At 36.3% G+C, this 26,769-nt stretch overlaps 1 protein-coding gene across 1 annotated transcript in view; it reads left to right on the top strand.

Moving 5' to 3' along the window:
- RAB3C (RAB3C, member RAS oncogene family) overlaps positions 1-26,769 on the top strand; it is a 119,368-nt gene that overhangs the window by 46,195 nt on the left and 46,404 nt on the right. Inside the window, exon 3 of the mRNA XM_059492146.1 lies at positions 10,324-10,442. Coding sequence (XP_059348129.1) covers positions 10,324-10,442 — 119 coding nt within the window. The remainder of the gene's footprint in view (positions 1-10,323; positions 10,443-26,769) is intronic.

Raw genomic sequence — 26,769 nt, 5'->3', positions numbered from 1 at the left:
CAGACATGATTGGTGGGTGTGCATTAAACAGTGTCAGCTGCTGACACATTTTCATGCTCAATAACTATTTTCTTGTGAGGAAAACCTGTGCTCTCTTCACTTACATGTCTCTCACCAAATATGAGGACAATAGAGAAGTGTTCTAAGCATGATCTTTGGATATGCAGCCATAGTTCAGAAGTATTTATTGACAAGCAAAAGAACAAAATGTTCTTTTTGTTTTGGATGAAAATTATATATTTTTGCACAAAACCCCACTCTCACATAATGTAGTAGATTAAATTGTTGGATCTATTTGACATCTTTAAACTTTCTTTACTTAGTGAAGAGATTTTAGGAGTGCTTATAGTGTATCTAAGAGTTCCATCTTGCTTTGATGAGACTTTTTTTTTTGTGACTTTGATCCAATTTTGAGTTTCCCCAAACTGGTAGATAACTGGTAGATAAATCTTACATGTAGATAATTCTGGCAGCATATTGATAACAAAAGTATCTTTATATTATAGCAAAAGTGTCCTCTTAATTCTAGCACAAGGAAACCAAAATAATTAAGGATAAGGAAAAAGTGTTTTCCAGCATCTTGAAAGATTCAGTAATTAAAGATTGGCTTTGAAAGAACTAGAGTAGTCATTCCAAGTCTAAAAGACTTGGAGCCAGATTCGTGGTCTTTCTTAAATCATGTTTGTGTCAATAACTGTCTGAAAGCCATGGTGGACTCCTGTGCAGTAAAAAAGGGATAACAAACTGTTGGAAAACAAAGGATTCAAAAGGGGGAGAGGTTGGTGGAGAGAATCCTGAAAACACACCTCTCAATAGCTCTGAGTCAGTGGAGGGAAGAGTCCCAGGAAGTACATGAAGGAACTGTGTTGCTGGTGGACAGAGGGTGGTGTATTCTGTGCTTTGGATGCATCACTGGTGAGGTTGTCCAGAAAATAACAAGTGCTTTTTCAGCTGAGCCTTAGAACATAAAATACCTGCCTAAGGTCTGATAAACAAAGAACTTCCAGAATTTCCTTTGGTATCTTTATGCTTTCCCCAGGAGACAATGGTGCCACAGATGGAGAACATGCAGAAGTTGCCTGTAGATCCTCCTACTAGGAATCTTCCAGACAGCTCTAAAGCAGCATTTTGTTCTCAAGGTAGACAGAAGCTGTTGTAGCACTCTAACACTGTAGCCCAGTATTTTTATTCTAAAGCACCAAGTTCTGCCTTTTAGCAGCCCTTATATAAGTTCTGGATGGATTGGACTTCTGCCATGCCTGAACCCTTCAATAAATAATGCATTTATAGTTTTTTAATTAAAGTGGGCAAAATGCGTCTAGTTCTGTGTTGCAAATTGTCTCCTTTCAGTTTTATAGATTTTAAATTAAAAGAAAATATTGTAAAAGTACAAGTTCATAGTAATTCCAGTGAGCCTTTAAAAATGTTTTTAAACTTAATATTCTGATTTGAAGTGCATTCATTTACTCCTGGGGAGGTTTGGAAGGTTATTAATATTTAATAGGAATGTTTCTGTAATTTGTTCCCAATGAGAGAAACCTCACTGCAGATTTAAACAGAGAGGCTTATCACAAGAAAGAGTAGAGGTGGGGAGAGAGTTTCTGGCAAGAAGGCTTGGTTTATGGTTTTAAAATGTCCTTTTTACTATGAGGTCATTTTTCTCTTAGAGTTGGAGTGTTATAAGACAGTGCTTCTAAAAAACATCCAGAACAAAATATGCTAAGTTCACTGTTGCAATGAGGAAAGAGTTATTTTCTTAGCTCTCAATAGCCAAGTGGTGCTGTTAGCTAATCAGGGCACGAATATTTGCATAATATTGTAATATGATGGCACTATTATGGAAATTTTTTCAGTGCAATGAGCCACTAACATAGAACTGTTATCAAAATGGCTGGTCAAACTTTTTGCTATCAGTGGATCCTAATTCATCCTGAATAATAACGGTAAGTTAATTAAAAATGAATAATGAATATTAATAGAGAAAGCTGTTAAAGATGCCGAACAGGAATGAATAACAAGGGGAAGAGAAAGATGAAAGGTTATTATTTTGTGAATAAAAAGTTCTAGAGAAAAGCAGTTAATCAAAAAGATTTGTAAGTATATATCAAAGTGTAGAAATGGGAAGAGCAGTATACTCTGACATTTCAATATCCCTCAACATTGTTTTTATATGATAGTAGTCAACTTGTCTCTAAGGCTGTTAACTTCTAATATAGATCAGTGATTTTTTTCTGCTCACTGCTAAATGAAAGGCATCTATGCCTTTGTATGTTTCATCTGTGGATGAAACAGCTCTTCTTCTTATTCTTCTAATAGGAATAGGCATAGGTCTCACAGCATTAGGAATGACCTTTCCAGCCATACCCATCCCACTGTGTGACAGCCACTGTTTAGCGTCCAAGTTGCCACATACACTCCTGGAGTTTAAGGACACTCTCTAAAATCTGAAGCTTGTCTGTAGTTGAGTATAAGGTTTTTAAGATTACTGTTCCTTGTAATGTTATCACAGATCTTACATTTCTTCTTCTTTTCATTGAAATGCATGTTGTTCTGATCAGCTTAGGCCTTTCCAAAATTCAATGCAATTTCAGTATTCTGAACTTATTTTGGGTTTAGCAAATATTTTATTGATAAGACATTAATTTCAGTTTATATTAAAAGTTTTGTTGGTTTTTTTTTTCATTATGCACCATGACACATTTTTGGTATCTGAATATAAGGATTAAAAACAACAAAAAAACCATTGCTGTTCTTTTACAATCTCAGGACTGGGAGCAGGAGTTTTAAAAAACGAAACATGACAAAACTAAGAATATCACATTTTTTTTCATGTGCTGCTTCCCAAATGGTAATGACTGCCTGTAAAACAAAGATAGTTGTTACAAGTTTGTTGGTTTGGATTGTATAGAACCATTTTGTTTCAGAATGGTTCTCTGTTGCTTCATTATTTTACTGGAAAAGGTGAGGAAATTTTTACATTTTGATTTACAAGTGTTTCAAAATAATACAAATAGAAAGTTATCTCTTTTTTTTCCCTGTAGATGTGATGACAAACTGCATTTCAATATCCATTTACCCTTTAATGTGACTCTTAAATATACTTGCTACATGAAGTGTACTACTACTACATGGTACTACTACTACATGAATTGAAAATTAGATTTTATAAGGTCATTGTTTCCACTATGTGGTTTTGGTAGTAGTATATAACCCTTGATTTTGTAACACTTGTCATAAAATACAAAAAAAAATAAATATCTTGAAAGCAAAAGCTGAGCCTTTCCAAAGAGAAATTCTTCTTAAAACTTAAAAGGAACTTTGGTAAAAATATAAAGGGGTATTTTAATTTGTTTTGCTTTTATGGATAATGCCAAGTTCTACTGATCCAATGCATGTCCAAAGATGGGGAAGAAGCACCGGAGGAATTAATCCTCACATCCAGCAAATTAGGACAGATGACAGTCAAGGTGAAGACAGGATAAAGCTACGGCCTGTGGTGGGAAAAGAGGGGGCATGCACTGAAATGGCAGCATGGTTCAAAAATTGAGGCCAGAACTGATGGCAGCTGAGGTCAAGTTCCACTGGGCTAGAAAGGAGACAGTGCCACACTGCTTTCCTCAGCTTTGTGTGTCAGGAAGGCATGATAGCTGATCTGCAGAGAATGGACGTATATGTGAATCTTAAAAATAAAGGAGAAGAATGAACAGGAAAGGAGAAAAAAAGTAAGTTTAAAATTATATTAATTTCAGATGCAATGAGCAGCTCCACAGATGGAGGAAGTTAATATGTCAGTAAAATACTTTTCCAGTGCCAGCTCTTCTAGGAGGGCATTCCTCCTTTCTAGGAGCCAGTGTCTCAATGCAGGCTCTGCTGTACCTTTGTCCTGCCAGCCCCTCAGGCCCCTTTTTGCAGGCACATTGGAATAATATCTCTCCCCACTGCTCTGATCCCAGATATTTCCAGCTAGCCATGCCATGTTCCTGCATCCTTCCTGTTTGAGGAAGGAGCTGTCAGCTCTGATTTTGTGGCGAGTTATAAGGGTTAGCACATAAGGTTTGCAGGTATGTATTGGCAAGCTCAGTAGCTGACTTTTCAAGCTCCAAATGCTTGTATATATTTCTACAAACACGTGTGCATTCACGGTTACAGTCATATATTTATACAACTATAAATACGTGTGTGTATATATATATATATACACATATGAATATAAAAGGCAGACTTCCAGGGAGACAAAAGCCATGAGAAATTTGGAAAGAGCTGCTGACAGAGAATATGTACATAAACAAAGACTGAATTGACAATACACTGTGTTACATCTTTTTTATTGTACTTTAGCTAAAATAAGTGTTTTGAATGTGTGTTTTCCTTTCCTTGTTGTAAGGGCTCATCTGTCTGTATTTCTATGTGCCTGTTTGTTGAGAAACAGTGCTCCCGAGATAATCAGCTCCTCCTGCTCCAGCAGCTTTTCTCCCTGTCCTCTTTCTCTGTGCCCTGCCCAGTTGCTTCTGATATAAACCCACAGCTGCTGTTGCTGGGTGTTATCTCAATAGGATTTTTGCAGAGATCCTCTTTTACTCCTCCTTGAATAACTTCTTTGATTGTTGATTGGTTTTTTGTCTGTTTTTATTTTTTAGAGTTTGTTTGTTTGTTTTGTGGTGTTTTTTTGGGGTGAAATTTTTTTCTTTAGTTGGTTCTAAGGAGTGGGGAGTGAATATTTGGCTTTTGGGGTTTCTTTTGGCGGTTTTTGATTGATTGGCTGGCTGGTTGGGAGGGGTTGTGGTTTGTCGTACTTTTATTTTTATCCTTTTTTCCCTAAGACTCCAGAAATACCTAAGGAGAGATGAGAAAAATTAGAGAACTACATAATCTCTTTGATTGAGTATATAAATCACCTTAAGGTAGCAACAGCAGGAACGAAAAATGAAACTTGTTAGGGAGCTAAGGCTCTTGATTGGTGTGCCAGTTTTCTTTATCTTCTAAGAGTAATTTGAATTAGAAAAATTTGGCCTGCAAATTTAGGATTCACCCAACTCATATTTCTAATTTTATCTTTCTGTTTGCCTTGCCTTCAAATGATGTGGATGTGAAGCAGAGATATAAACACCACCCAAGAAATCCTTCTCTGCTCGTGCCAGTTTTATGGCACATAGAACAAGCTGTATTATGAAATGAGTAAAACTTGTAGTGAGAAAGGGGATCTAAATAAGATATTTGTATGTTTGGCATACAGAACAGAAATGCAGAGGCACAGAATCACTTAAGCATGCTAAAAAATAAATTTTTGTTTTGCAGGCTGAACTCTCATGACAGGCTCATTAAAAGTTCTTGCTGCCAAATGCTGTTTGTTTCCACCTTCAGAACGGCCAATGTTAATAATGAGCAACTCCCCTTGCAAGTTACTTGCATAAAGTATTGTTCCTGTCAGTGGTGCAGTGCTAGGTGAGGGTGAGAGGGAGGGCACACAGCAGATGAATTCAAGTGTCTGATTTAACCCATTGCAAAAACACTGGTGTAGTCTAAGCTGGTATGGAACATTCTTGATGAAATCTAGCTTAGCAGCACTTGACAGTAGGAGGGGTTTACTTCTGTTGAGTTAGATAACCGTACTTTGCAAGTAAGATATACAATATCCAGGATTACTATCAGAACCTTGGTTTGTATTTTGAGATTTTCCAGCCCCCTGAACTCTTAACTTCATGTGAAACATATGATTTCCTCTTGAGTCAGCCAGCTTCCTCTCCTCAAGTGTTTCTACTTTCACAGATGGCTATTACATGATATCTCTCCATTCCTCTGGGAACATTGTCAGTAGCTGGTGCATTCCCCATACAATAAAGCCTCCAATTATGTAGCAGTTCCACAGCAACAATCAGAATCATGGCATTATTAAAGAGTGGAGCACAGGACAAACACTGATTCATGTAGGTACTGTATAAACATCAGATCTTTGCTTATTGTTTTATTGTATGTCAAATTCCACAGCTTTCAGTTTAACTCAAATGAAGAGCTAAGGTAATATGGAATTATTTGTCTGCCTATCATTTGATACATATATGACCAGGAAGACTGAAAGGAGAGTTGGCCAAAAGCAGACCAAATTGGTATCTCCATTAAGAGGCAGAACCTGATATTTTACATTCAATCTATACCTCTACTGTTCTTCTTTCGCTTCTACAGATGTATGTGCCCTGTTCAAGACTTTTACTGGTACTTTTAGCTATTGAATCCCTCGCAAAAAACAATGAATTTTTTAAATATGAAATCATATATATTGGGATCTGGAGTACAAAAATATTTGCAGATGACTAATTTCTATTATACATTTAAAAATCAATTAAGAAAAGAAGCCCAACAAAGCATACTATAGGCATCAAAACATGAAAAGGAAATCTGTACAAGTGTCAGAGTCTTCCAAATAATCAAGACTGTGGGCTATTAGCTAATGTGCTGTATACAATGCACAATTGTATGGACAATTTCTCAAGTACTGTGACCACTAAACCTTATAATAATGTGATTTATTAATTAAAATCTGATGCTTACTAAAAAGATCCACAAAGATAGGATCAGCTAACCAGAAATGAATGGAATAGTGCAGCTGAATTAAAATTGAATTTATGAAAGTGAATGTAATATTTGAAAATACTTATTGTAGCTGCCGAGTTTTCTCTGTGTGTGTGTTTTGTCTAAGATTTCTAAAATACTTTTTTTTGTCATTTGTGTGTGGTAGTTTTCATAAAGCATTCCCTCACCCTCATTCATGCCTCTCTGCGTTTCCACTCATTTAATGAACAATCATCTGTTCTTACCAGACATTAACTACATGAATGAAGAAGACACCAACATGATATATGTGTCTTGTTTCCTGCTCATCAAAGATAAAAATGAACTGCCTTGTTTAAAATGCCAGTCAATAATATTCTTCCTCGGGCTTATTTTATTTCATTTGCTTAGAAATAAACATCAGTCAGTGGAAGTACAGATGCTGTATTTTAGAATTTAAATCTAAGAAGACAGTCATCTTAGACCAATTTATGGTTTTGCCAAATAGACTAAGAAAACATAGCAGCAGGCAGTGACCCCACCTGAATTGGAAAAGGTTTTCTTCAAGTACAAGTATATAACAGTATCTGAGGATACAATCATTGTGATGTACAACTAGAAATATGATAAAATTGGGAAATCAATTCTTTTCTGCTTAGTTCTTCCATAAGAATAAAAGCTAATAAACAGATGTACATAATATTATCTGTTTGAAATAAACAAAATTAGTGTAGTAAAATATAATATTTAATGTTTAAGTTTATTATTTTTCTTGTATACTATCTCTCCTGTCAAATGGTATTTAAGTTCCTTGATGATCATATGAAAGGACCTATCCTTAGGGCAGTTATGAAGATATTCTTGTCTGAATGCAAAGAACATGCTTATGAATGTGTGGGACATGAAAGTTGTGACACATTGGTTATTTATATTTGGGTTCATTTCTTACATGACCCTAAAAACTTTACTGCATAAATTTCTCATTTGGTCTATTAAAATTTTAATTGCTTCTCCATAGGAAGTGAATATAATATAATAAAAAGAAGAATGTGATTATCTGTATTTGGAACTAATATACTCCCCTTTATTAATGGTCATCCATCTATGTCATGTATACTGAAATATAACTTTAGAAAATATTTTTATATCATCCTACTAACATAGCATTAGCTATGAATTTAGAATTATGAATTAGAATTTGAGAAAAACTCCAAATACCTAGTTCCTTCCCAGACTGACAAACTTGGGTCTAGACAAAGATCTTCTGTCCCAAAGTCAGTATGTGTTTGGATCTTCATCTGCAGCTTCCTGCCCCTTTGTGTAAAATCATTTAAGGATTTTATTATCTTGATTTGATATCCTTTAAACTAATTTTTAATTTTCCTTATTTATTTTTATAATCAAGAGTTCTGAAGCCCACCCTACGTGGCTTTACACTGAACAGAAAATAGTTGGTGTCTGGGACAGAAAGCATCATTGACTAATGACTTTATTGCTAGGACTTCTCACTCTTATCTGCAGGTAGGCTTCAGTGGAAACTACCCAGAGCAAAATAAAATTGTCTTCAGTAAGAGTGGCCTCCTGCTTTTCACACTATCATACATTCTAATCAAACATGTCTTTAACTAAAAAACATGCAGATAGACAGTGATAAAATTTGAAAATCCTCTCCTGGACAGGCTGAATGCTTGCTGTGGGCCATATTTTGTGTCTGTGCATACCAGATATTTTCTCTAATAAAAAAAAAATCAAATAAATGAAACCAACAACTACAAAAAACCCCCAAAACCAAAACAACAAACCAACAAACATAAAAAAAAGTGGAAAAATCCCACTTTTTTCATAAATGAAATATGCTCAGGTTTAGTGCACATCTTTATATTCAGGGACACCAGAACATCTGGGAGCAACTATCCAAGCTCCAGACCACAGCTGGTAGAGGCTCAGGCTGTTCAGAGCATAAACAGAAACAGTTTAGATCTGTCTGGCCTTTCCAACAAAGATGTAACCAAACGTCATGTGAGACCTGCTAAAGTCTAACTACTACTTTAGCTTTCCATCTTGAATCACTGAAAACTACATCAAAGCAGCACTTACTGTAATCCAGGATGAACAGGAATCATATATTCTACCTAATGTTGTTAGTTTCAGTGATGACCTTGGATTTTTTTTTTAATCTAAAAGTCTTTTCTGTTGCATGTGGAATCTCCTTTTATTATTTTATTAGTTTATCAAATAGATGATATATATGCAGAAATGGAGGCCTACCTAACCTATTTTTCTTTTGTTCACAAGGGAGTACTTCTAGACTGGAAACTATTTCAGAAAACATACCAAATATGTTTGTTACTGGTTAGTCTTCTTTGTAGAAAGACAAATTAAATGGATTTATCTGTTTAATTTTCTAGCTATTGAAAAAACATTGGAAATAATTATATTAATTTTCACAGTTTGTTAAAATTGAGTGTGCACAGATGATCTCTTAATTACAGGATTGCACTGAAATATGTTTCCTGTAGTGCTATTAATATTAATGGCTTAAAATATTAAATAGATAGGTTGGAACATGAAATAGTTATGTATTTCCTGTATTTCAATTATTGCTGTTATGTCTCAATTTTAGTGCAGACATAGGTGGTTGTGTTACAGAAGCAGAGAATACTTAGTGTTGGGAAAGACCCCTGGAGATCAGTGTGCAACCCCTGGGCCAGTGTGGGGTCCCCCAGAGCAGGTGACACAGGAACACATCCATGTGGGGGTTGAGCATCTCCTGAGGGAGGGAGCCTCCAAAACCATCCTGGGCAGCCTGCTCCAGTGCCACCCTCAATGTAAAGAAGTTCTTCATCAAGCTGAGGTGAAACTTTTCATGCTTAGTTTATTTATGGCCATTGTTCCTTGTCCTGTCACTGGGAACCACTGAAAAGAGTTTGGTACCATCTTCTTGCCACCTGTCTTGAAATATTTATATTATATTAATAAAAGCATTAATGAGACCTGCTGCCAGCCTTTTTTTCTCTAGACTAAACACTATTCTGGATATTGCATTAAATATATTAAAAGCTAGTTGCTACCCTGAAAAGTTTTTAATGGAAATAAGGAAAGCAAGGAGTAGGAGATAAGACTTATATTTCCACATTTCTTGCTTTAAAGACAGTTGATTAAGATGAGGGAGAAAACTGGGTTGAAGTAAGGGACTACTAGCAATTTTTTACTTTTTTTTTTGCCAGATATCATCCTTGTTTTAAGAGCACTGCCATACAGTCTTTTTTCTTTTTTATTTTTTTGGTCAGCAAAAAGCTTATTGGTGCTCACTGACATGAGCACCTGTGGAATAAAATTACAAGAACAGAGCAATTAGCCATTGCCTTTTTGTTCCAGATATTTCCTGGCTTCGGGAACCATCCTTTTCTGTAATGAAGCTCCTAAGGATGCTATTTTGTTCCAGCATTTCATCAAGATTTTACTTTTGTCACACTGGAAAGGTACAAGGCAGGATCAGAAGAGAAAGTTCTTACCCAGCTCTCAGGGTGAATAAACTGAACCACTAATGATTCAGAATATTTGGGCCGACAGGGGGCCATGCCTTTCTGCTGCTCTACACTCTACCTTCATAACAGAGTTGATATGTCCCTCCTGTTATGATCCAGTGCAGAGTTCACCTATTTCTACTTATTCTCAGGATTACAGAGCTGTACAACAACTCTTGCTTTTCTATAAAAGAAAAAAAAAGTTGTCAATTTATGTGCAATGTAAAAATTTTGTTTGTTATTGTTTCAGGACACAGCAGGCCAGGAGAGGTACAGAACAATTACCACAGCTTACTACCGGGGTGCAATGGGCTTCATTTTAATGTATGACATCACAAATGAAGACTCTTTCAATGCTGTGCAGGATTGGTAAGTAAAAATTGGAATTTATATTAAATAAATACTCAGAGAGTATGTATGATATCACTTATCTGCTGTGATAGTGTAAATTGTTTTGGAAGACTTCCAGTTAAATGCTCAAGCATTCCTATACCTGAATATATGGTGGTGGGGTTTTTATCAGTCAGGAAAGACAATAAATATTTTTAAATGTTTTGCATATAATTAATTGTAACCATTGTGTTTTCTCTAATTTCAGTTCATGTCCAATATTGATACTACTAAAACCAGAAATATGCTAATATGGAGATTAACTGCTAAGATACCAGAAAGTGTTTCCATACTTTTATGGGATAAAATGAGATACCATGTTTGAGCATAATTTTTGAATTTAATTTTTTTATCTGTAGCTACATATACATTGTTCTGTCCATCCTGTTAATCAAGTGTTGAAGTGAGAGAACTTTATCAGAATAGCAGAACCCCTAGAGTGGATGGAATTTGTATTACCTGGTGTTATGTGAATGTACAGATGTCTCCATGAAAGTGGAGATATCATTTTAATCACACGAGTCAGTCAGCATCCAGAAATTTAAATCTTTTTTAAGTAAAGCTAACATAAAAGGAAAGCCAGAGTTTCTTTCAGTGATTTTTTTTCCTTTATGAATTATTTTAATATCCAAAACCCTCTCAGCAGTTTTCTGAGTGATATGAATAACATTTGTCATGTGTGCTCCACATGCTGCCTTGCATATAGTTCCCACGGGACAACTGAGTTTGAAAGAGGATTTTGTTTTGAGTTTGTGTGGTTTGTTCAGTATGTTTATTTGGCTTTTTAAAATTTATTTTAAGATATGTTCTAGTGTGTACTTCTTTCAGGACAGACAAGCTCAGAATTCAAACTTAAAATGTAATGATGCTATGATGCCTGTTTTTAACAGAAATTATTGCCCAGCATTAAGCCATCCAAGAAAAATAATTTTCTCTCTTTCATACTCTTCTAATTATCATTGTGGTAGAAGGTGTCACCAAACCCATGGAACACTTTCCCTCTCCACAACTAGTATTTTTCTTGGTCTGTATAAGATGAGATTGGTCATTTATCACTCTGAAAATAATAACTGAAAACCTTAGCTTGACTCTGCTGCAGTGAAATGGGATCTTGGGTTGACTAACGCTTCCCATGTAAGCACCAGGGATGTAGTCATTTACAGTCCTCCAGGGGAAAGGGCCAACTCCAGATTGTGTCCCATCATTTCTTCATCAAGTTATCTGTATGCCTCTACAGAGGCACATGTGTGAGCGACTCCTTCCATTTTTGAGAGAATCTATAAGCTTGCATGAGTAGTATAGATTGAGTAACTATCTTTGGACAATTGACTGTATCTGAGTGGAGTCTGTTTGATACTTCAAGAGGAAGGAACCTTTGCTCTCCCTGAGTTATGACAAAGGGATATTTTCAACATGTTTTACATGCTGGAAACATGGTATAATTACTTGCTATTACACATTTGTGACTACAGCTCTGTTCAACAGCATAAGACACTTCCTAGCAGGAGGTGGCTGAAGGTGTTAATTCATAGATCCTGCTGCAAAAGCTTAACAAAAACATGAAATCAAGGAGTACACCAATCTCCCATCTGAACCTGCAGATGTGACTGCCAGTGGCACTGCTTTCTGGCCCTGCCAGATGAAGCACCTTCTTGCTTTGTCCTGTTTTTCTTTGTCCATGGGCTGATTCTATTCTAGCACTGGGTTGATAATGTCTTGTCTGGGATCAGCTGTGGTCTGAAAATTTCATTGTCCCATCTCCAGGCAAACCAGATGGCATGCCATGTATTATCTCTCTTCCTCTAACACAAAGACTCCTTTCATAGCAAGTGTAAATATGAATACTTATTATTAATTTTCCCACCTGTTTGTTTTCCACTCTCCTAGATCTGTTATGTTTGGCACTTTTTCTCTCCTGGTAAAAAGCAACTAGGCTTCATGCTAATTAAAAAGAAAAAAGTCACTGTAAAATAAGACAAGAAAATATTTTAAAGCTATGGAGTTCTTAAATAGATTAATTATGAAATATGATTTTCCAACCAGTTTTATCTAGAAGTTTTACAAAGAGTTGACAGCTCTTGCAGAAATTTGGTAGAAAGAAAGGGTTGCAGTATTATGTGTCGAGAGCTACTGAGAAGTAATCTGCATGATGAAAGGAATGACAGATATGCTGAGTGCCTCGCTTGTCAGGATGAGACATAGATTTGCCTGTTATTTGTATTTTTAATGTCATAAGCTCAGTTGCTGTTCTGCTGTTCTTCCTTTTTTTCATTACTCCCATCTCACAGTTCATAATTAATTTTGATCAGCCCTGGCTTCAATTTTTATAGTAATTGCACAGCTTGCTTCTGAATGTGAGAAAAGTTAAAGAAAACTGGAAGTTACCAATGCTGCAGAAATGCAAGCGTGGCCATGTGCAGGTATCTATGTATTTCTGAAAGTTACAGGCAGAGAAAGCAGGGGTTTTAAGTCCTCTTGGGGCTGATAGTGCTTTTCTCTGTGATAAATGTGCCTCTCTAAGCAGTGGTGCCTTTTCATATGCATGGACAACAGATCAAGTCCAACTTCAAATCACATCACATCAGCTTCAAGCTTGATCTAGAAATGGCACTGCAGTCAGGACAATGAATCTAAAGGTACATTTTAGGTTTGGATAAAGGACATTGGTTTAAAATGTGTGTTGGGATTATTTTTTATATTAAAATAATTTTTTTGCAGCCTGAAAATATAACTGACGTTACTCCTTTTTAACTACAGATATAGATAAATAATATTTGCACCTCTAGAAACCATATCTAAGTTAACATGTATCTATTCAACTGTGAAAAATTCTCTATTTAATGCTACTATTAAGATTTTATATTAAAAAAAATCGGTATCCATAGTTTTTTCTATTAGCACCTATATGTGTAATATGTAGCCAAGAATTCAGAGAGAGTGCATTTGTGCTGAAAGTCTGTCTGCTAGCAAAAAGAGCAAATCAAACATGCTTTGACTCAGCAGTTCTATGGAACTCTCCCCAGGGTCTGAATATGCCTTTACTAAGAGGCTTTTTCTATCAGCAATGCAGCTAATGCTGCAAGATGTGTACCTTGAAATAGCTTGATGCACTTTGGTCTTGTCATCCTGAAAATATGAAGATTTTGGAAATGGATATATTTCCTTTAAATAGGAATCAGTTGTAGAGCATTATTTTCTGCTTGCCTGAGTTTTAAAGTAGAAAAAAGTTATAACCAAATAGCCTAAATTTCCCATTTAGTTGATTTTTTAAGACAGCATCTATATGTTTCAAGAAAGTGGCCTAGTGGGATCTATTTTCTTTAGAAATTCCTTCTAATTAAATTTGAAGGAGAAATAGGTGAATGTTGAGAGTGGCTTGATGCCACCTCAATGTGTAATTTTTAGTTCAGTTCTAATGTCACAGTGCTTGCATTAATTCCTGTTTTATCCTAGCACCTGTAGCATCTACATTTGCTAGGCTTTTCTCTCTATACATTTCACTTGGAGGTGCTATGCCACTTTTCATCTTAGTGTTCAGGGCGCATAAGTTGTCTCCTTAATGGCAGTGGTTCCTTATGGTAGAAAGGAGAGGGTGAAGGCTGTGTACTGTCTTTGCTACTAGTACTACTCAATATGCTGAGTTCTGTAGAAGTTCCACAGAAATAAATGTCTCTGGCTGCAAGGGCACTGCTGAATCAAAGTTTTTTATGTGCCATAAAGTATTATCCTCTCTTATCACTGACACTGCCAATGCATAGCTTTAGGAAAACTCTCCATGAAAAAGGACAAACATAAACTTGTTTTTCTAAAGACTTTTCTTGACAACATTTGATGTTAGAATTAAGCATCATTCTGGCCTGAACTACTTGCCTTGATAAAGATACTTATATTATTCTTCCTACTAAACCTTGAATTAAAACATGCACATTACAAATAAGAATTTCTGCAAATCCTTATCCAAGTGGTTTGTGTCTTGAAAAGAGAAAACATTTTCTGTGGGTTTACTGTCCAAAAACAAATTAATGCATTATAAGTTAATCAAGAAAGACAGATGTTAAGTTTTCATGGCATTTTTCATTTGTTCCTGTCTTTATGCTCATAAACCACAGAAAGAAACATGTTTGTGGAACGGAAATTTTTTGTATGTGGTCCTTGGTCCTATTGGCTCTTACTCTCACTTGCTCCTTCCATTTGTTGTGTTGTGGGCTTAAGGGCTTCTGTAGGTTTTACACCACTCACTTGAACCTCCTTCACTATAAATGTGACATTTTCTTAGATTCTAAGCAGCCACCCAGTATCAGGGTGTCCATTCGGCTGTCCTCTGCTGCATCAATGCTGCCAGTGGGAAGTCTAATAAGAAAGAGAAGTAAATAGTGACAGAGTTCCCTCAGAGTGCACTATGTCTTTCTTTTCCCTCTAATGTGAGCTCAGGCAGTACAGTCAGTAAGTCACTGACAGCAATCACACACCCAGGTCCTGCTCAGTCACCAGCTGGTGAGTGCAGTTCCTCAGTGGAGCTTGTCTCAACAACAAGCTTCAGGATTAAGTCACTCTTGACTTCCACTGGACCTAATTGGCTTAAATAACTTTTTATATATCTATATCTATATGTATCAGCTGACATGCTTGTTGATTAGGGCAGCTGTTGGCCATAACCCGACATGAACTATTACCACCACATTGCAGTCTTCTTGTTAGCACCAGCGGCACACTGGCAGCTACATCATAAGTGTGGCTGCAGCTTCTAAAATGAGAGTAGCTACACCTTTCTCTATAGCTGCCACCTCTGCAGATAAGGGCTGAAGTTCTGGGGATTGATCTTTTCATGCTATACCTGGTCTGTGGTAAGGAAGGATGCATCACTCCTTTCCTAAGACCCTTTTCTTCAGTCATAGAAATGTGGTCTGTCTGATACAAAATGGCCAGAATCTTTTGTCTGAGAAAACATGAAAAGCTAGCAAATTATGCCTTGCTGCTACCTACATCTGGCAAGAGGACAGCTCTGGCTTAACTATCCCCTTGCTTTGTTGGACTGGAAATTTCACAGTGGAGAATTATTGTCCATTTGATGAGGTAATGCAAATACTCAGCCATTCAGAGAGGACTGTTGTTCATTAAAGGACATGTCTTCCAATCTGTACCACATCCTGCTCTTCTTCAGATATGATGGCTGGGAGTTACACTGAGGTGGATAAAAGCAAACCAGATGATCAGATAAGTATCTGAATGCTGCTGGGCTGAACTTCTGTCCATTAATTAGATCATGTTAAGGTACTCTTAATGAGATTTTCAGTTTTGTCTGTTTTGTCATATGATAAAGCTTTTATTTTTCAAAAGGTTAAAGTGGAAAATACCTCTGACAGGCTAGTGGTGAGCTGCTGGAGTTTATCAAGAAGATAAACAAACTTAGGGATGGTAAAATATAACTATGCTAAAGAAGGTACATGAAACGCTGAGTTTAATATTTAGCAAGTCTGTCCATTTTATAGTTACATACTGACAATAGTAAAAGAAACAAACCCTGGTATGTTATAATTAACTCACAATGTTTATATTTGTTAATAATAAAAGTCTTACAATCTTGTGACAATAATAGTTTTTACTGGCTGGGCAGTAACTAATACACTCTTATCTCCCTGTAACTGTTTATTGACAGAGTTACACAGTTGCTCAGCATTCCCAAATGAAAGCTCTGCTGCCAGCCAACACAAGTCCAATCAGGGACTTAATAATGTTCCTGAACAATTTCTGTTCTCATCTGAAGCTGCAGGTTATTAATTTTTCTCAGAACTCTAATATTCTGAATCTGTTACTCTTCAGAGGAATATCACGATCCCTGTACTACAGTTAAAGCTTGAAATTTGCTGATGGAGCTGTTCCTTTGGGGTTTCAATTTTGCATTTACCTTTTGCAAGTTGGGATATTTCAATAGCATTAAGACTGCAGTTTCAGTCATGCAGCCTGGATGATTTTTGTTCAAAATCTCAAAAAAAAAACAGACTGTGTGAGTCAGTAGTAAAGCAGTGTACAACTCTGCAGGCAGTATGAAGTTTAACTGAGTCCTTCTCCCTTATGAACTTTCTTACCTCTGCTCCCCTCTCCCCTCCTTTCCTCTGCACATCAAGATGCCCTGCTTCGAGTGTCAAGCCTTGGCAGGTGTGGGAGTATATTAGCTATGTGAGATACAGTCTATATGTGGGGGAGTACAACAAGATTTATTGAAATAGATCCCTATGCTCAAAAACTGCCATTAATGTTCTTGCATTGAAACATTAACTGCAATGAGACACAGCAATATGACCTGCTGGTAGTGGTTCTTTTCAAAGCATATCCAAATGCTAGTTAGGGGATTTAGGTTGTCTTTCATCAGATCATTGCAAGGCCTTGACCATTAAACCAAAGGCATTTATAATGAATGCTCAATAATGGCAGGTTTTAGCCTTCTTTTTAAGTCAATTTCTTTCCTAATGTCACTTGTTGTGCTGTGTTATGCTAATAATAAAATTGTTAATTTCGAAAATACTAAGAAAATAAAGCCTTAATTGTAAATACAGCTTAGTACCATCATCATTCGACCAAGGATCCCTAAAAGAACTTTTCTGTCCTTTTAGTGTCAGATGACAGTATGTTAAAGACAAATAAACATTTCTGATTGGATATAAATATAAAGTCATTATAAAATAAGGGAAAGAAAAGGAAAAAAATATTTTCATTCCAAATTAACATTTTTACTTTTACCTGATGCTTGTTCTTATTTTCCAGAGTACAAAAGGCATTACAGTCTCTCTAAGTACGACAAAAAAATCTTGCCAACTATTTGGACCAAGATTTTGGATGCTTATTAAATGTGCTTTAGCAGAAAATATGCTTTCAAAGCATGAATTTATCTAGATATTGAGAAAACTGGCAATAAAAACTGAACCTTCCAGGTCACAAACTGGTGTTCAAACTCCCCACAGGGACCAGAGGAGGGACTGTCTTTAGGCTTAAATCCTTCTCTGTGGTGGCCACCAAACAAATGAGGACTGCCTCAGTGGCTGAATTTGTTGACGTTACCTTTCGCAAATAACGAAGCACCACAGAAGCCTGCAACCAAGCTGAGATGCTCAGGGAGAATTTGGGATAACAGTGTTTCCAATACAGAAATTAAATTGTCTCACCCATACTTGGATATCACGGTGCAGTGCTCAGTTCTGCATACAAATTATTCTTGCAAAGTTATGCATTGCCCCTGAGATTAGACCCAGCACAGCTTGCTTTAGCAATTTAGGACTGACCATCGCAAGGGGTCAGGCAATGGCCACGCAGTGATAACATGTGTGAAATATTTAATCGCTAAATCATTGCTTTAGAAGGAGATTGACAGCTATAGTTTAACTGGAGTTGGGGATATGGTTTTATTTAAGTTGGGGGGAGGGAAGTAGAAGGCACTGCTCTGTGCGCAACTCTGGGAAACAAGGTATCTGCTTTTCCACAAGAAAAGTGTGGAAAAGCAGATACTGCTGCACAGCAGATTAGTTTTAACTCTACCAAGGACAGTAGTGACTTTATCCTGTCTTATTTCTTGATCCCATTGGGATTTTAAAAAATCAAACTAAAAGTCAATTCCGACATGAAAAGATGAGAAAAAATGTATCTGTCCAATGTTCAGATATTGGGGAAGCAGGGAAGGCTCTCCTAAGCTCTTCATATCTCTCTACTTGTAGTAAACATGCTCTGCCATAAGTTCACATCATGAAAAACTCCAAGGAGAAAAATAAATCAATGCCTTTTATCTTCAATTGCCTTCTCCCACTTATATGATACATCTCTATTTACAGTGCTTTGTACACAGCAAGCGAAAACAAAATGTTATATCAATTAAAAAGCAATTCATACAGAACAGCTCCCTTGGAAAACCATAATACTGACAAAACTGATTTCAGGCCCAGTTTGGCAGATAAAACTGCATGACATTTTCAGTTTTTTCTATATCTGCATGATATGCCAGTTTTGTTTTTTAAAAGAGGCCATTTAGATAATGCCTGGAACAGGCTTACCTAGAGACAAAGGCAAAACAAAGTTAAAAAGATAAAAACAGATATATTTAACAAAGGACCTTCAGGTATATTAAGGGCAGACAAAGCCTCCCCAAGGGGCTACACCCAAAATGGACAATGGACATGAGTTTTTCAGACAGATATAAATTTAGTCTATTTTCATATCAGGGGTTCATTCTCCAATTTTTGCTTCAGGCAATGAAGTCATATTCCCCCAGTTTGCTCCCCCTACCGCTATTCACTTTTGTTTATACATTTCAGGGCCTGGGACAGAGGGTGTCCTTGGTTCTGAGGCTTGCAAGGATTGGTTTGTCTGTCCAAAATGTGAAGAGATCTCTCTATGGAGTTCAGAGTCCAGTACAGGATCTGAAAATATTAAAGTTAAAATCTTACAGTACATTGAGTGAGAAAACGAGCGTCTGTCACCACTTCATCTGTCATGAGATGGTTGCTTTTTCCTGTTGTTCCTGGAGGGAAAAACGCTGTAATAAATCCATATTAATTGAACACATTGAATTCTTACTTAGATATGTGTGTACATTAGCAGAGCCAAAGTGTGCTAAAGAAAGCAAAAATAAAGGGAAAAAATGAAGTTAATTCTGCTTCAAAACAATCCTGAAGAAAGGACAAGACTCTAGCAGTTTCTTTTGCTGGTCAGTGAGAGGAGCCTGTGTATTACAGCTCACTTGTTACAAGCCAGGGAGCAGCAGAACTGACTGTTACAGCCTCTGGGAGAAAGAGAGAGAGAAAAATATGAGCCAGGCAGAATGGGTGGGAACGCAGGCCCTCCTTTGATGTAATATTTAGTATTAGTCCTTTCAGTATAACAGAGCTGAGTGTTACGGCCGCTGGGAGAAAGGGAGAGAACAAAATATGAGCCAGGCAGAATGGATGGCAATGCAAGCCTTCCTTTGATGCAATATTTAGTACCAATCCTTTTGGTTTTGCTTGCTTGGAAGGAATCAGCAAACACACATTAAGACTCAATGACAAGAAACCTGCACCTGCAATTAAGAAAAAAAACAAAAAGGGAAAAAGAAATGCATAGATTAAAATTGTTTTCGTAAACTGTGGTAAAGTTGAGCGAAATAATATATATTTTACTGATTACATAGATATAACTTCGATGCATATATAAAAAAGATATATATATATACATAAGATATATATATAGATATATATTTTTATATATAGATATATAAAAATATAACTTTTGCATTGTATTTTTAGATGGAAAAATTGAAATTTGCAATTTTAGCCTCTCTCCTTATTTAGTACATCCTTTTAAATCATATTTTCTGAGCTTTTAAACTACAAATGCTCAATTCTTTGCATAGAAGTTAAAATTATAATTCTAAGCAGATTTAAAGAGATTTCCTTCATAGATCAAGGAGAATAAGTGTTGGTAGTTTATCTGAACTACAAATGCTTATTCAGTTTTTAAAATCTTCTCAGAGTTTTGTTCTCTATGCATACTTGAATGAGTAGATTACAAAAAATATAGAGAAGAAACTAAGAATGATTAGGAAATGTTGCCTCTAGCAACTCATACAATATCTGCTAATAGACATTTATATTCTGAATGTCATGGGTGTTTAAAATGACTTTCCAGTCACCATGGAAACTCTACTGAGTTAGTTACTGCAGTCACAGCTTAGATATATAAACAAAAGCAAGGGTATGATGGCTAGAGGGAAAGTCTGCGTTTATCTGAGATTGTTAAAGGGCTTTTCACAGTGTCTACTATAGCAAACCAGTCTTCCAATCCACTAGGCTATTAAAAATCCAAAACATAATCTTTTTCTCACATTTAAGTTTGGATTTTATACTTTAAATAGTTAATTTGGTGTTTTCAATTTGCTTTCCCAAAAGAAAGAACTTTCATATTTTCAAGAATTTTGGGATATGTTACAAGCTGTTTATGAGACTATCTAAATTGCAAGCTTTGAACTAAAGCTGAATTTGTTTTAATTCCAGTTCTGTTCTCTCTTTCACAGTGAAGTTATACAAGGAAATCTATTCAGAGATTACAATAGCTGTCCTGCCAGTTTTATTTGAAGTATTCCAGGAGGAAGAAGGGAGGTGTGGAAGAGAGTGACAAACTGTGATTCTGATGCTGAAGTGATGCTGATCTACTCAGCAGACAGGGAGTACAGACAGAGAAAGTGAATGGTCTGAGGCCCTGTCTCCTTTTTGGAGAAGATGGCAAATTACCAAATGAACAGAAAGGAAATTTTTAAAGAAGGCATCTGAAAAAATAAATAGGTCCTCTAAGTCAGCCAAAACGAAGCAAAGATGTTTTTCCAGAGTGAGTTATGCTGAAGAGTTTGGTGGGGTTTGGGTTTGTTTTCTTTTGTGGGTTTTTTATGTTTGTTTCTTTGCTTGTTTTTTGTTTTATTTTGTTTTGTTTTGTAGAGAAGAACCAGAATGTAATCAGACATCCTTCTGAGCTTTCCTCTAGCCAGATTCTGTAGTGGGTGAAGGGCAGAAACTTGCTGAGGGCCACAGTACTTGCAGAGGAATGGGGATCACAGACCTGTGGGAGATATCACAGGGACCTGTGGGAAGCAGAAAATGCCATTAATCAGAGGGAGTTTAGTGAGAGCTGTGGAATGAGGCAGCTTGAGCACCCACTGTGATTGGGATGAGGAAGGTGGGCTCACACACTAAAATCACTGAGGAATGGTTGCTAGAAGCTTGTCTTTGTTTGGTATTTATTTTATAGTCTTTATTTAATTCATATGTAGCCTCATGCTGATTTTCCTCCTTAGTCTCTATTGCGTCACTTGAAAAATAATTTTTCACTTTTTTCTGGCTGTCTTCCATATCCTCTGTTTTTGTTGCGGTTAGTTTTTCTCCTGAGTCCAGAACACCAACCTTTTCTTGGGAAGCATCTTCCAAAAAAAGAGGCTTATCCTCTCCTTACTTAACTGGTGAAAGATATTGTGGGAAGACTCAAAAGAGGAAGGAAAAAGGCTTTTGCTAGAAAGAAAAATTCTGAGACTGTGAATACTTCATAAAATAGAAGTAGATTTGTAAAATACATTTAAACAAATCTTGAATTTTTTTCTGTTTTTACTTAGAGTCTGCCAGAGCCCACTCATGAACACGTGTATTTCTGGAAAGTTTCTGACACAGATTTTTTGCATTTCAGTCTGATTTTTTAAAATAATAAATTGTTGAAGTTTACTTTTCTAACTGCAAAGGTTATCTTGAAAACAATGCAATAAAAGACCAAACTACAGTATTTCAATATTGATCTGGTATATTCGTACCACAAATCAGAAGCTGATAATGACGGTCCTTTCTCCACAAAATTGTTTCCTTAGCACTGACAGCTAGCAGGCACTTTCAAAGAACACTCATCTCCAAACAACAGAGAGCTGTGTTCTCCCAGAATTGCAGGAATGGCTTGGAAAAGCACAGCTATCCTCCTTGTATAGGCAGCTCCCTGCTGTAAGAACATTGTCAGCTCTTCTCCCTGAGCAATAATAACCCACACTGCTCTGAAGGAACAGTTTCAAGTGCTGGTGTTCATCCCACAAGCTACTGAAAGATGATGAACACAAAGGCTTGTGTTGAATAGCGTGCAGCTTAGTGCAGTTTATATTTCCATAAGGTGGGCTAAGTGAGGACAGCTGGACACTGTCTTCTCTAGCCCATTGTCCTGTGCAGAGGAAATGTTTAAGTTTTCTTTTATGGCTTCCAGACTAAAGCTTCCTCATCTGGAGCTACCTTATTCCCTAGGCACAGACAGAGCTTGCTGTTTTCTCTTGCAACTCAGACAGACAGAAAGAACTCAGGTAGTGTTTTGAAGTGTCAAGTTGCATTGTATGCACATGTTGGATTAAGATGCTCTTGTATCACCCCACAGATTGCACAGATCCCTGTCACAACTTCATTTCCTGCAGGTAATTTTTGCCTTTGTTAAGGCAAAAGTCTCCTTGTGTGCAGCATTCTCACCAATATACAGTCTATTGGAACCAGTTTATAGATTTATTTAATAAAGATGTTGGAGAAAATGAATTAAAATTAAACTGCAAGACCTGGCAAGGTGAATTAAAATGTAGACTGATTCTTGTTTTGTAGAATATTTAATTACCTTATTCTATGATGTATATGTGTATACAATATGTTTCTATATTTTCTATGTTTATTCACTTTTTTAAGAGTCAAGCAGAGTGAACACTGATCTCTTCTAGACTTGGACTGACTTGGACTAAAATTTTGACTTCAATTTTGCAAAAAAAGGATAATATTCTATCAGTAAAAGCCATAAGGTTGTGAATGGCACGATATAGTAACTGTTGTGATATTTGAATATATCTAAGTTTGTTTTTTTTTAATTTGGGATTACTCATATTACTATTAACTAAAAACTCTCAGAAAATTGGAGCTGCTTTCTTATGTGGTAATATTTCAACAGAAGAACAAGTTCTGTACATTCATCATGAGAATCCTGGGAAGGGAAAAACTTAATAACAAAAATGTTTGGCTTCACTTTTCAGCATTATTAAGTCAATCATTCAATACAGATTTCATAACCTTCATTTTATATTGCATTGGTTTTTGGAGTTTTTTGTTTATGCTGAAGGCATTGTTGCACTTTACTGGGTTGACTTAATTGAAAACTATTGATTCATTACATTGGTTGTTCTCCTTTTTTATTTTTTCTTTTTCAAAATCATGGCCAGTTCCATATATATAAAAACATGGTAGACAGAGCTGAAGTCCTCCACACTTAAAAATCAGATCTTAAATATCTTTTGCTTTTACTTTTTCAGCTATAAGTAAGGCCACCAAGGATGGAATCAGCCAATCCCTCTTAACTGTGTGCCTGAAAATATGAATGCTTGGAGTATTACTTATTTAATAATTATCATTTAATCAGCATTTTTTGCATTTCCTTTGGTTGCCATTTCACAATCTATTATTTTTAATTGAATTCTGTATTCATAAAAAACCTCAGGAATCTAAGAAAATGAAAGGAGAGATTATTTTCATTTTTGTAAAGAACATGTACACACCTTACCATGAAGTATGTAATTTTCTTCTGAGCCTAAGCAATGAAATCTGCTGGGAATGTCCTCTGGTTTTGTTTAGCATCTAAAACATGGGAGAAATGGGGGTGGGGTAAGCGGAATCAAAAGACATGAAAAAATTGAGACGAAGTCTTTGCTGTTATATCAGGTGACTATTTTGTTGTGGTTTTATTCTGATTAATTTCTGTTCGCATAAAAGTGTAAACCAGGATATTTGGTGGATGAAGATTGGTTGGGCTCTGGCTTTTGGGAAGATGGCTATATAACAAAGAAGAAAAAAGCCTGACTGCAAAATAAGAGGCCCAAATTAAATGTCTAAAGAATGAGGGTGCGGGGGTGGCATGTGTGTTAAGAGTGAGATAGTGAGAACTGTACTTAAGAAGCATAGGAAAAACATAGTAAGAATCACTCTTTTGAGGAAAGAGAATTAAGAAATAGAGTTGTTCTGGTGGGCTTTTATCAGGGCTGCAGCTCTGCCTGTTCTCATTCCAGACACTCCCCTTTGTGTGAAACTCCAGTGTCCCCATGGATGTCTGACAAGCAGTGCACATTTTGTGCATTTGTGCACCTTTTGCTCACCATGATGCAAAAGGTCAGTGCTGCTCAGCTTGTAGCCAAGGAAGATTTCAAGGAGAGCAAGCTACCATGCTTAGAAGCGACAAAAGTTTTTCTGTTCAGCCAGGGCAATACAAGGACTTGCCAAGCTTCCCGGACTGGCAGCATCCTTGATGCTGCCACCAGAATTTTAGATCTCCATGGAATGAAGCTTAATAATAAATCAAGGTGTAGATGAATTCCAGAAAAATTATAAGGAAAAATATAATGTTCAGGGAAAAAAACATATGACTCCCACATATAAAACTGTGGAGATGAAAAAGAAAAATAAAATACACTGAGCCTGTTTTCTTTCTCCAAATATTTTTTCCTCTTCACTGCAGCAACAGTAAAGATTCATTTTTTTAACCGCAATATGTGATCATGTGTCTGTAACTTAGTGAACAGCTAGCAAATGTATTATTAGCTGGTAACACAGCAAACACTGGAGAATGTGTTGAGCAAAGCACATCCAAACATTTGGTGTCTTACATGCATTGAAGAGAGAGACACTGGGTTTTAAAGCATCTTGAAAAACTGCAGCCAGCATGTTCCTTTTCATGGTAACCAAAAGGATGTGGCCACATTCCTTCCACAAACTTCTTAGGTCATTTGCAGATCAGCATTACTGTTGTTTTTTTGGCTATACCTCTCTGTTGTGAAAGACTGTGATGTGAATGATGCAAGGAGTGCATTCAGAGTGCTTCATTGTCATTTTTAAAGGAGTACTTGGAAAATTAGCAGTGGAACACCATTTTTCACTGTCTAGAATTGAAGAAATAATTGAGTTTTATCTCTTCAGCTTAAGTAACTCTGCTTTTGATGTCCACTGTCATTTTTCCCTGGTACATTTCAACATGATTTTTGCTGTTGCTGATCTGTATTGAGCCATGAGGGAAAAAAAAGTCTAGGGAAGAATGGGTTCAGAAGCATGGAAAAAAAAAGTTTTACATAAAATTCATACGCCATTGGCAGATGTTTTAGGAAAGAAAGTGTTAATCTTCAGTGAGACAGATTTAATTAGACTAATAGAAGCATATGAGGATGAGAGCTCTAAAATACAGTACTTATAGGTCAATACCTAACAGGAAAAGCAGACTGGCTTTGGGACATTATGAACTGCAAAGAGATTATAGCCTAATTGTTGACAGTTTATCCATATGAATGATTTTTATGATGGATTTTCAGACCCTTTTGTAAGAGTGTCAACAATTATCTGGTCAGAGCCCAGTACACACTGAAGAAGGACAAAGAAATAAATGCTCTGATAATAACTTTAAGTTGTGCTCTGCCAGATACGTGCCCAGTGTTTTAAAGACAGGTGGGTCCCTGTACACAGATAGGGAGCACATCCTATTGGACTAGCAGCTGGATACATAGCTTGGCTGGGAAAGTTCTGATCCTGTGTCCAAACTGAACAAAAAAAAAAGTAAAAAAATATTAGTCTGTCTGAGCATCTTTATACCTCCAAAAGAGTATTTTTACCTGAGTAAGAAGGGAAGAATGGGGAGAAGTTAGTGTGAAATACCAGAGTGAAATAAATATTTTGTTCTCTCTTAAAACTGGAAACACTTTTTGATGAAAGAGATTGTGTAGCTTTCAAAGGACTCAATTTTGTTTTGTTTCCATAGGCTGAGGTTCAGAAATACCTTTTTTTTTGCATTTTAATTGTTTTCAGATCAATACCTTGATAGCCAAAAAATATCCTCTTTTTTAAAAAATGCATGTAATATCACAATCTCAAGAGCAAGTAGAAAGAAATGATAAGGTTTATGATATTCTTAAAGAGAATATGCAAAAATATAACCTTTAATATATTTCCTAGAAAGAAACATATCCTACCACAAACAAATCTACCAATTCTCCCTGGAAATTACTATAAAATGTATGGCTTCAGACATATGATATATACAATGAGCTTAACAATGACTCTTAAGATTATGTTATCATTAGATATGATTATATGAAGTAACTTCATGCAGTTTTCAATTATTTCCTTCACTCTACAGGTCCAGTTGAATTTAATTTGTGACTTCTTTTGCCTTGCTTTCTTTCTGCTCCTTGCCTTGCTTGGAAAGCTTGGGCTTTCAGTGATTCCAAGGAATATAAAATGAATATACCCAAAATAGTTTGGACCAGATAATTGATATATGCACCAGGCAGGCAATCTGACTGCTTCTGGGATTCAATATCATGTCCCTTTGTGTGATGCTGCGTTGCACTGTATTATTTAGACATCCAGACTATCTAGGAGGTTCCCTAAATTAGTAACACATGGTGCTGTACACCTGCTGTCCATCTGTATTTGTGTGTTTATCAACCCTACAATAATGATCCTTTTTCCATTTTCCTATATGCTGAAGTTTTGTAGAATGTGATGAGAAAGGTATATTGATTTAGTTACAGTTACCCTTCTCGTGCTAATGCACTGCATTCAAGGTCTTCACAGATCCGACTGCTAGTTGTATTAGGCTTCATGAAAAAATACTGTGAAAAATGTCAGTTCTCACAAAAACAAACCCTTGGAGCTGAGATGGTGGAAGACAAAATAAACTAAACATCTGCACTTATCTCAGGAATTCTATCTGCAGTTTAAAGTTTTGTAATGGGATGGGGAGTGGCTGTTTCCCT

The sequence above is a fragment of the Ammospiza nelsoni genome, chromosome Z (assembly GCF_027579445.1).
Source record: "Ammospiza nelsoni isolate bAmmNel1 chromosome Z, bAmmNel1.pri, whole genome shotgun sequence".
Classification (NCBI taxonomy): domain Eukaryota; kingdom Metazoa; phylum Chordata; class Aves; order Passeriformes; family Passerellidae; genus Ammospiza; species Ammospiza nelsoni.
This window is presented reverse-complemented; position numbering and strand designations above follow the sequence as displayed.